The sequence below is a fragment of the Saccoglossus kowalevskii genome, chromosome 11 (assembly GCF_978046115.1).
Source record: "Saccoglossus kowalevskii chromosome 11, keSacKowa6.1, whole genome shotgun sequence".
Lineage (NCBI taxonomy): Eukaryota > Metazoa > Hemichordata > Enteropneusta > Harrimaniidae > Saccoglossus > Saccoglossus kowalevskii.
The window spans coordinates 31,490,137-31,502,234 of NC_140651.1; the positions used below are offsets into that span (position 1 = coordinate 31,490,137).

Here is a 12,098-nt window from a genome sequence, read left to right on the forward strand (position 1 = left end):
AAGTGCAGAGATAGTGCTCTGCTAAACAGAAGGTGTCTTGTTGTTAAACTAGGCTGCTTATTGGGTTCCATTGATCGTGATTGTGAATGAACTGGAGAATAGTGAAAAGAGTGCAAGTAGCAACCCCTATTTAGACAGAGACAAATCTTTCAAAATGAAATCACAAAAGCCATTAGACTTCTTAAAAGTAACAATGAATTGTTAAAGTATGGTGAACATCACTTATTAGATGCAATACATTCTTTCCGGTCAACAGTTCGGATTCAGGCATGATTGTCGAACTACAGACAATCTTTTCATACTAAAATCCCTGATAAATAAATATCTCTACAGTGGTAAGTCTGAGAGCGCCAATAAACAAAATAACACTAATATTAAAAAATCAAATAATTTTAAAATTATATGCCTGCTTTATTGACCTTAGAAAAGCCTTTGACAGTGTGTGGCATGATGGTCTATTCAAAAAAATAATCAAATATGGTATAACAGGGAAAATGTATAAAACTATGAAAAACATGGACAGTAAAGTAAAATATAAAGTTAAATGTAAAGAAGGTTTAACAAAACAATTTCAGTCCAATATTGGTGTTAAACAGGGATGTAATCTTAGTCAACTCTCTTCAATCTTTTTTTAAATGATCTGCCCACTATTGTCAATCCTAATACCTGTGATCCTCCTTATTTAGAAAACTCGCATGTCAGCTGTCTACTCTATGCCGATGATATTGTGATATATTCTAAAACTAAACAGGGATTACAGACATGTCTTGATAGTTTGGCATTGTATGCTAAAACATGGAAGCTCTCTGTCAACACTGACAAAACCAAAATTTTAATTTTCAATAAATCAAACAGACGTTTGAATAATGAAACATTTTTTCTTGGAGGTATCGAACTTGATACAGTTAAATCTTATAACTATCTGGGACTAGTCATTAGTGCCAATGGTAGGTTTAAGGATGGCCTAAAAAACCTTAAACGTAAGGCTCAAAAAGCTCTGTTTTCAATGAAAGAAAAGCTCAATTCAAAACATAAGTATAAAAGTTTCAATTTCCCTTTTTGACAAACTCATCAGACCTATCCTCGTTTATGGTTGTGATGTTTGGGGTGATGAGTTCTCCACGAAATCACCTTATTATCGTTATTGTCGGTATCTATGTATAGCGAGTTAGGCAGATACCCCCTAGATGTATATATATATATATAACAATTAAGTATTACAGTCGGGCCATGAATTCTAATAAAACTCAAGGAAGTTTTTGTGGTTAACAAAAATATTAAAAGTAAATTATGGTATCTAGAAGTAACATCGTTATTAAACAATATTCAACAATATCATTCAGTTAACAACTGTGATGAAAACATTATTATACCAGTAGCACAGTTCATAAGTAAAAGCTTCGAAGTCAGGAAGCAGGGTCTTACTTGACATCTTAATGCCTGCTGTCAATTTAGTAATTTTATATTAGTTAGTAATTTAGAGATTTTGTATTATTTAGTAATTTAGTGATTGTATTTGTTATTTAGTATATTGTTTTTATATATTTCTTTTCCTTTTTCCTTGTACTTTGTGACCAATAAGTAAATAGATAAGTCAATCACTGACATTGCAATGAAGTTCAATACAAAGAATGAAGCAGGGGTACGGAATCACAATGCCCTGTCAATATTAAGATAGCCTGTACTAAAATTCTGATTCACAACACAACTTGACGAGTTAGTGTAGAAAGACATAATCCGATTTCTAAGCATCTGGTCAAAATTACCGGTTTAAGGACATGTAGAAGGTTTTAGAATTCAATTGCCATATTGAGCCTGGCAGATTTTTGTTTTAGTATACTGCATGATACCTTAAGCCTGATCCAGTCTTTTCAGCTCCATGCTTTGATGAAGGCAGATTGCAGCCTGAGAGTATTTGGTAACGTGATAGGACACCATTTGTAGTGTTTCTGGTTGCAACTGAACTATTTATAAGTAGGCCGTGTTCAATACATTTGAAACGTACTTTCCAATCATGTTCGTACTGCTAGATATGTGTTAGTACGTCCATGTTCCAATCAATGACAGTTACACCCTAAACAGAGGGACTGTGCTTTAACCCATCGCAACCTATAGAATTTCTACTTTCCTGTAGAATATTTGCTTTTCAAAACTTTCGCTAGATCTGTGCAGACTTTTCTCTTCACCCCGATCCCATATTCTATTATTCACCCCTAACTTCACAGTACACTAATATTATTGTTGGCATTGACACGACTGAATACTCATATATCACGTGATATATCATACATGTGACCTAGTTACGGCAACAATCAATGTCAAATCCGGTTGAAACAATGACAATACATGAGTGTGGGCGTGGTCGCATCTACAAAGCAGTGTTTTCTCCACTCGCCGACCATGAAAGTCCAATCAATCAATAGATCAGTCAATCAATAAAGCAATCATTGCATTGAATTGTTTTCCATTTAACATACTGAGTACGTCTAGCAGAGGAAACCATCGGTAGTGATGTTTGATGCCTAAACTATGCAATGCTATTATAGTACAACGCATACGTTCATGGTGAGAATATTGGTATTGTTTAGCATTCTAATAAATATTTAGCATCTACGCAGTGCTTACCAAGCCTGGATTTGAACGAATCTAAAGTTGGTGACGAGATACTGTAAAAAGTTTTAATTATTAACATTTCTGAAGCTGAAGCAATGTTGTCTATGTTCAGTGTTACATGTTCTTTTCTTCAACTTTAAACTATGCCCTCTAGTGGCCTTGCAGACGTTATGTATTACTATTACTATAAGGACAAATATTACAGATATGACAATAAATAACTACCATACAAAGACCAGGATTCCACCTCACATTACCGTTGTACGTTCTTTTTATAGTTTATATGCTGCTCTCCCAGTTTGTGTGGACTGTAGAAAACCTCATCTGACCTTTGACCCCTGTAAGCATTCCCATTTTGTAACAATAATGTTTATTGCGTTCGTTCAAACAAACAAAATGAGAAGGAACAAATAAAATAAAACAAAAGATAAAAAAAAGTGTTTTTCATAATTGTGTCGGTGAAATATTTAGTTTACAAATGCATGTATATGATGATATAGCTTTGTCGCTTTAATTTTTCCTCCCTGGTTTTTCTATTTATATTATTGTTTTCTCATCTTCATTATTTATAAATATTTTTAATAAATGTGGAGGTGATATCCGCTGATAAAGTTTTTTTTTTCTTTCTCCTACGAAAAGTTCCCACGTTAACAAATAAAATGTTCTTCATCCTCTATGGCGCTCTTCTCACAAAATAAACACTTTCTGTCAGATATATCTGTGTTATTATATTTTCATGTTTTTATTTGTAGTCTGAGCACTAATCCTTAATGTTTACATTGATGACCTGTGATGGATGTTTTGAGTACGTCACGGTGTAAGTAGTTTTCAAAGCCAAAGTCTGTTTTCAGTTCAAGTGCGCAATTTATTTTTGTCATTTATTCTATCGTTTTCATTATCTATAATCTGTTTTCCATTTTTTTTCCTAATTTTGTTTTAGTTTTTCTGATATTACATTATCTATAATTACATTGATCGTTTTTTGCATTTTTCCTTCACGCCACAAATGGTCTATATCGAAGTTTTAAAACAGACATCCAGTTGTAGATGCCACAGTTGTCTAGTTCTAAGCCGAGACATGTTGTTTATTCTAGACCAGTATTTGCTCATCTGTTTTATAACTACATATGTATATATCAGGGTACTTGTATACATGTGGAAAACCTCTGGCTGACCCATTCTCACTCTCACGTTTTTTGGGAAAAACGTCTGTTATTCGGGAGTTGTCTCTGACCGTCTTATTTCTCAGCAGATAGTGCCGTACATCATCATCGTATGTCAGTGCGCATGCGTTTTGCAGTACTGAAATCAGACTAACATATTGATCTGGAAGTGAGGAACAGTGGTCATGAAGTTGGTGAGGTCAAAAATAATTCCTAATTTTCGAGTTGTTAGTTTTTTACGGAATTCCGCTAGAGGGCGCATCCAAAATACCCGGATAACGAAACTGAGTGTGGTTGTTTTTATTGAAGTTCTGTATTCTTACATGCGTAAATCAATAGATTGGAAAAGCAAAAAAGTTCCACAACTCCGCAAATTTCTTCAGGATCGTGGTATAACTTGCAGCAATGTTCGTAAAGCTAAACTTTTTGAACTTGTTGAGTTAGCAAACGAGTTAAATGTTCGCCAAGACTCAAACAATCGTCGTCGTACTGTAAAACACAGTGAGTCGACGATAACTCTGGTAGATCCGTGTAACGTAAACACTTGGCAAAAAAAAAAAACCTTCATACTTTGCCTTTGTTTGAAATAGCTGATATGTTCGCATATTTGTTGCATCGAAGTGACTGGACAACAGCCAGACTGAAAGAATATCGACTTGATAATGGTTATTTACTTCATAATTTCCGTAAAGCTTCATCATGTGCAGAATACAGAATTTATTTTCATTATGGCAGAGTGTATTCGGCAATGATCCATGAAGGAAAATCCTTACAAGCCATGGTTTATTATTAAATCAAACTCTAAAATAGTTTCTGGTGTTTGTAACTGTGTAGTGTAAGTTTGATTTAATATTTTATTAACCAGGCGATCAGCAGATGCAGTTACCACACGTTTTTTCCTTCCGTAGTTATTTTAACTTCAACTTCGCAACAAATGCCATCATAAGGATTCTGAACAAGAAGATCGATGAGGGAATCGGTAACGAGCGAATTTTTCATCAAATCCGATTCAATGTTTTCGTTTGCGCTCGTCTCGGGAAGCTGACAGAGTCTTCGTTTTTCAATCGATGTATAACTGCGGTTGAAAGACGGCTGTCTCCAGTTATTGAACTAAAAAAATACTGGCGCAGGATGGAAAATGCCGTGAACAAACTCAGGAATATAGTTTGGCGTCCACTCAGGTTCCCGACGACGCATTCGAATCCACTGGCGTTGAAGTGTTGATTTCTTGGACGAAAGAAATGTATGAAAAGTTACGCCTTTCATCTCAGGATATTTCGCTGTTTTTTTCTTTTTAATCGAACCCCAGGAATAGCCTATGGCATTACAATACCAGTTAACCATTTTAACCAATTCTTGCAAAACGTTTGTAAAAAATAAGATTTCGGCAACAGTAACTACTAGTATATTGCTTACATCAGACGCCGCTCAATTTTCAACCCCACCACGAACGTTGAACGGACTGTCATCCGGGTACTTTGAGAACGCCCTCTATCGAATTTTGTGAGAAAAATAGTAACTCGGAAATTAGGAATTGGGCCCCTCATCCCTACCCATTGTGCTTGAGCCCCAAGTGAAGTGTGAATGTAATTGTATCAACATTAATTAAAACTCATAATTAAATTTGATAAATGATACGAGTATGCAGCTATACAACCTATTTCAGAAAGGGAACAATAAATGTATGCTCGTAATAAAACAAAACAAAACGAAAATCTAATATACCAGAACTTGAAAACGCCGCTTCACGATACCAATTCAGACACAGACGTGGCAAATACAAACGCAGAGGGCAGCAAACACGAGTACTGTGTACTGACGCTGCCGCGTGGATCCATTTGAAATTTGGAACGACAGACGGATTTGGGGGGGGGAAATATTGCATATGGAATGTATATATAAAACAATTGGGAGAACTATCGGAAAAATGGAGTAACCCTCTAAATAGCTATATCACACGAATATAATTTAATTGAAAGCAGGAACGAAATTATTGTCGCGGCGTCCGGCTCCGTGTATGGTATTCCTAGTTAGTTTATGTTTCCATTTTAGTGTACGAGGCCACTTTCTGCAGTTTAAAATAAAATAAGTATTTTTTGTCATCATATTACTACTACGTACGTGTCCAAAACGCATTTGCTGTATTTTATAACCTCCAATTCACGCTGGAAACGCGTGCACATTCCACGAGAATGATATCACTACATGATATTGAAAAAAATCTTTATATTGTAGAAAAAAAATTGATGGTCTCTTTGTAGAAGGAATGGGTATAATTTATTTTAGTTTTATTTATGGAATTGTAAAACACCAACACTGGTATACAGCACTATGCTCGAACTTGTACAACGCAACGTTTCGCAAACATTCATATCTAATATGTGTTTAGAGCTGAGTTCAAGAGTTCCAAAGAGGTTCAGCAATACATATGCAAATATTTAATGTCATCTGATCCGTGTAACCGAATCGTGATTGGCTAATTTCTGGAGGTAAGTCCTAAAGTTAATTTATGCTAATTTTATTAATTTATTCATGAATCCGGATTTTCCATAATGTCGGGCGCTTTCGTATGTTCAAGTATCTCGATGGATATTCGCTGTTAAAAATTCCTGTAAATTGCAGATTTCAGTGACCCGGCGTTTGGTTTCATCGTTCACTGTTTTCTAACTGCTCACTCGACCTGCTGTATTCATCCCTGGTGATTCGAGATTAAACTTTCAGTCATTCAGTAGCGAACATTTGGACTCTTGTCAACGGACGATATTTTTGTGCGCCGAGTCAGCTTAGTCGCTACTTTGTGTGTCTATCACGGTATCCAGGAATTTTGTCACTGGGTAACCCAGACAAATCGGATCTGTGAGACTGTTGTCGTGGGGATTTATCAGTTACATATCAGTGAGACTCTAATTTCGAACTGGTTTAAGTGTTTAATGGCCGAGGAAAATTCAACGCCACCCGAAACGGAAACAGCACGATTATTGACGAACATATCGAGTCGGGAACCCGCCGTCCGATCTCAAGCCTTGGACCAAATCTTTTCGTATATTGAGACTTTATTGGAACCGACGTCCCCTCCAGAAGCCTGTGAAGAAAACCACTCTCCATGTCAAGCTAACAAACACATTGTTTACTCTTTAGCCCAATTATTACGGCTTGCCGTGCAATGTCCTTTTGAGGATGTGCGTGCACGGTGCTCGTCTGTGATCAACGATTTGAAGGTAAGCGTGCCCCCTTCTAATTTCTATACGGTTGAATCCCTGTCCATACATCTACGGTCGACCGTCGTCTCTCGGAGTAAATGCAATAAATGAATTAGGGAATGATTTAATTACTGTATATTTAGTAACATCGATAACATTTAGGTGATTTGGCAGTGCGCATAACAGCAATTTTACTTTGTGCAGCGGTTCTAATAGTTTCTTCATTGAGTAATAACGTGTTTTCACGTGGCTAGTGCCACTTCCGGTGTCTTTATAACACCCATACTCGTTCCACCACTATATTTTATTGCAGTGTGGATCGTTAGTATTGATTTGCATTTAACACAGTTTTAATTTGTTTTGTGGGCTGGTGGGTGAACTGCTTGCTGAGGCCCGGTTCAGGAGGTTTCGAGTTACAGGGCTGTTAGCCTGTAGCAGCTCAGTGTTGTAATATACATGTATGTAACTGTCGATTCAGCTGTAGTGGTGCTGTGTCAGATTGATTTCTTATAGTACGATGCATTGTTATACGCGTTTGTTTGAACAGTAGTAAAACTTGAGTGCGGTGACAATGCGCTCACAAAGACTGATGTGAACTCTTACTACTCACAGTTCTGAATCTAACTTTGAGTTGACTGAGTTTATGTACCACACATACACAAACTGTGACCTCAGTTTGAACTCGATCTCTGTTCTCAGTCATTCTGTCATGGCCTTACCCTTACCTTGTAACACTGCCTATTCCACCCCATTGGTTATCAAGAACAACAAGGCCATGTCACGTCCTTGGTATTTGGTTACTGGATCATCATAGGAAGCTTATGAAAATGACTAAATATAATTATTATTACTGTGTTGATAGTATATGAATGGAGTGCAGGATAATGAAATCTAGGCACATCATAATTATACTTGGCTTTTTCCTTAGTTACATTCTTGGACAGTTTTGCATAATATTATTGCTGTTGGGGGTCTTGACCTCTGATTCAAAAATGTTGGTGTACTCTTGCATAATTTTGGTGCTTGGCAGTATGATCAAATTGATTCCTTGGATCTATCTTGTTCTTTCTTATCTGTTTGTTGCTCTACATAGCAAGTGCCAAAACATTGTTCCGGTGATCTCCAAAAATATGACCATTATTCATAACATTTCCCAGCTGAAAACTGACACACATTTTTATTAATATATTTTAATGTAGCTCCTTTTAAAGGCATTGGTTGCCACACTGCATCATGTTTGATAGACACATACAATGCATGTAAAATGCATTGTTCGTTTAAGTAAGTGAAATTTGAAGACGCGCTGCACGGTGACTACCGTTCTTTAATGAAAAATTGAATAACTGTGTTCAGGAGTGTCGTATTTAGCTCCTAGGTCATTTTCAAAAGCAAGACCTGAATATTTTTTTCCAATGACAATGCAATTCTGGGCAATGATATTTCATATGGAGTTGTTGAGTCCCAATCAACGATAACAGCGCACACAAAAATGCAAAGGCTCATGGGTAAACATTTGTAAACAAAAACACGTCATCGCTGTCTGCCGCATGTGCAGATGACGACTCTCCCTGCTTTAAAATGTGTTTGTGCAATAACCTGTGTCTTGTCCAGTCTTCTTTTATGTCTCAGTTAATAAATTAAATTGGTTTAATGGTTGGTAGCAATTAATTGCTTGTTTTATTCACATACTTCACAAGGCATATTTGTACATTGACAGCCTTGAACGACAATTTCTAAATTTGGCTGTCTACTCTAACCCTTGCATGTCCATGCAGTAACTGTTGTTTTGTCCAATCTAATTATATATACTATTAATCCAATTATTAAATAAATTGTGTGATTGGGGTTTTGGGGTCTTGGGATTATTATGTAAAATATATTTGATGGCCTGAATTTGCTTGCTTTATGGTTAATGTGTACTAAATTTTCATGGTTTTCAATACATCAAAAAAGTGGTGATTTTTTAAAAAACTTTTCGGTTGATTGTGCTAATGCTTTTGTTCCAACGCACATGGATTCTCAAAGCTTCACTTTCGTTCTAAATAACTTCTGCCGACGGCGCCATTTTTCAGAATGAGGGTGTACCTGGATGAATCACCAAATTCTAAACCTGAATGAAGCCCAATAACCCAATACTGCTTTAATACATTTAACATAAACAAATTTACAAAAGCAAAATTAAATTTGTTTACAAATAAACCCAATGGAAAAATAAAATCTAGTACCCCCCCCCCACACACACACCCACACATAAAATTCTTACAATCTGAACAGGAATTGGTGATTATATTCAGCATACCCTGGTTGGGAAATAAAAATATATCTCTGTTTGTACCAAATTGTAGAAAATTAGCAAACATTGCCGACACAAAGTGTTGCTAAACTTATAACTGCATTGTCAATAAAATCTGTATTGTGAGTAGTGACCTAAGGTAATATTTTATAGCTGACAAGAAGAAACTGATAGCTAACAGTTGGATGCTCACCCCATTTTTCACATGCATGGATGCTTCCTCTATTATGTTTTGTGTCCATAACCAACTGTAAGCAGCTTTAAATTTCAGAAGAGACATTTTTTTTGTACCAGTTGACATTTGCACATATTATTAACAGTGACAGTACATGAATGTATCTGGATATCATAGTTACTGTAGTATCCTGTTTTGCTGTAAAATATTTTATTTTCACTATTTTTGCTAAAAGGATGATTCAGTGAAAATAAAATCCAGCCAAAATACATTTTTTCCTATATTTTACTCATAAAAAATCAGTGAAAATAAACTCTATAAGAAACAAATTAATTCCAGCTAAAATACAGTATTTTACAGTAATAACAGGAAACAACATTTGTCTTGTTCTGTTGAAGGTGCACATTCAATGATAAGCTTCCCTAGTCGTCAATGTCAAATTACTTCTTAGATATAATGATTATCAGTTGAAAGTATTGTGTCCTCACTTGAAAAAAGGAAGTCCGAAAACGGGGACTTATAATTCGGTCTCCGTGCATCTGTGCGTCTGTGCGTCCGTCCGGAGTCATATCTCAGACTCTCTTGGACCGATTCCGTTCATTCTTTGCATGTGCCTAGTACTTTATGTGGGACATATGCACATGCAGTGGTTTAGCGATTCGATTCAAAATGGCCGACTGGCAGCCATCTTGTTTTTTGAAAATGTTGTATTTTGAACATGCTTTGTCAGTTTTCATTCAAACTTGGTACATAGATTATACATGTTAGGATACATGTCCATGATGATTTATTTCACAATTGGATCAAAGATGGCCGACTGGCAGCCATCTTGTTTTTTGAAAATGTCGTATTTTGGACATGCTTTGTCAGTTTTGATTCAAATTTAGTACATAGATCATACATGTTAGGATACATGTCCCCGACCATCCATGAGTTCCTGAGTCTGTCCGTCCGACCGTCCGTCTGTCCGTGCGTCAGTCTATCCAACGTCATATTTCAGAATCCCTTAGACCGATTCTGTTCATTCTTTGCATGTGCCTAGTACTTTATGTGGGACATATGCACATGCAGTGGTTTAGCGATTCGATTCAAAATGGCCGACTGGCAGCCATCTTGTTTTTTGAAAATGTTGTATTTTGGACATGCTTTGTCAGTTTTCATCAAATTTGGTACATAGATTATAAATGTTAGGATACATGTCCATGATGATTTATTTCACAATTGGATCAACGATGGCCGACTGGCAGCCATCTTGTTTTTTGAAAATGTCGTATTTTGGACATGCTTTGTCAGTTTTCATTCAAATTTAGTACATAAATCATACATATTAGGATACATGTCCCTGACCGTCCATGAGTTCCTGAGTCTGTCCGTCCGACTGTCCGTGTGTCTGTGCGTCAGTCTATCCAACCTCATATTTCAGAATCCTGTGGACCGATTCCGTTCATTCTTTGCATGTGCCTAGTACTTTATGTGGGACATATGCACATGCAGTGGTTTAGCGATTCGATTCAAAATGGCCGACTGGCAGCCATCTTGTTTTTTGAAAATGTTGTATTTTGGACATGCTTTGTCAGTTGTCATTCAAACTTGGTACATAGATTATACATGTTAGGATACATGTCCATGACGATTTATTTCGCAATTGGATCAAAGATGGTCGACTGGCAGGCATCTTGTTTTTGCTTTTTTATGCGGTATCTTGAACGTGCTGTCAGTTTTCATTCAAATTTGATACATACATGTACTTTATACACATACATCATACATATCAGTGTGTTTCATAATCAGATCAAAGATGGCTGAATAACGGCTGTTTTTATTTTAGCCATATTACTATGACACGAAACACGTGTTTTGATGTAAATAAACAATCTGTTGTATATGCCACTTGGAACTCAAATTTCAAGGACACGCTCGCGACAACCCCTCCGCTTTAATATGACGAGTACAAAGAGAACTTAACGGGGACTGTGTCATTTTCAATGACTTGTTTATTATGGTTCACCATTTGTGTTTGTGATGTGATGTTCCATCCATCTAGTAGCTGTAGTGCTAGGTTTTCAATTGAAAATAAAAAAAAAAAAATCTTAAGGTAGCTACTAGGGAAATACGGAGTTGAACATAAAGAATTCCTGGAGAGCCATGCATAAAGCTATCCCCCATAAAGTATATACTGTATTAGCCCGGGCACGCGCCCAGGGGCCTGAACATACAAAATCGAGAAAAATTGGGGGTGGGCGCTTACCCGAGGACCACCCCAAAAAAAATTTAAAAAAGTTGTTTTTGTGATCGTATGATAAGGTCAAATAAAGGAATGCTTTCGTACACTTTGTACACATACTTATTTCTTGATTTATGCGAGGTTTCAATAAACGTGAGCACTCGGTCAATAACTGTGGGAACACTAAGACACAGGGTAGATTTTCAAGAATAAAACTTGTTTTATGTCAGCGAATGAAGTTGTATTACTCGCTGAAATTGGCTACAAAGTATGGTAAGTATTGTAATCAATGCACGGTTACCTTTTTTAGTAACCGTGATCAGTGCAAGGCGAAACGGCCGGGAAAAACTACCGCTTGTAATCAAAGATGGCGATGATCTCATTAGCATCATTTTGTTCACGCACGTATTGATACATCGCATCGTAATTA

General features: G+C 36.5%; 1 protein-coding gene across 1 annotated transcript in view; it reads left to right on the forward strand.

Moving 5' to 3' along the window:
• The first annotated feature begins 6,332 nt into the window (after positions 1-6,332).
• The window catches only part of LOC100374305 (sestrin-1-like), a 119,053-nt gene continuing 113,287 nt past the window's right edge, over positions 6,333-12,098 (forward strand). Inside the window, exon 1 of the mRNA XM_085505117.1 lies at positions 6,333-6,994. Within this exon, the coding sequence (XP_085361243.1) occupies positions 6,707-6,994 (288 nt within the window). The 5' untranslated portion in view covers positions 6,333-6,706. The remainder of the gene's footprint in view (positions 6,995-12,098) is intronic.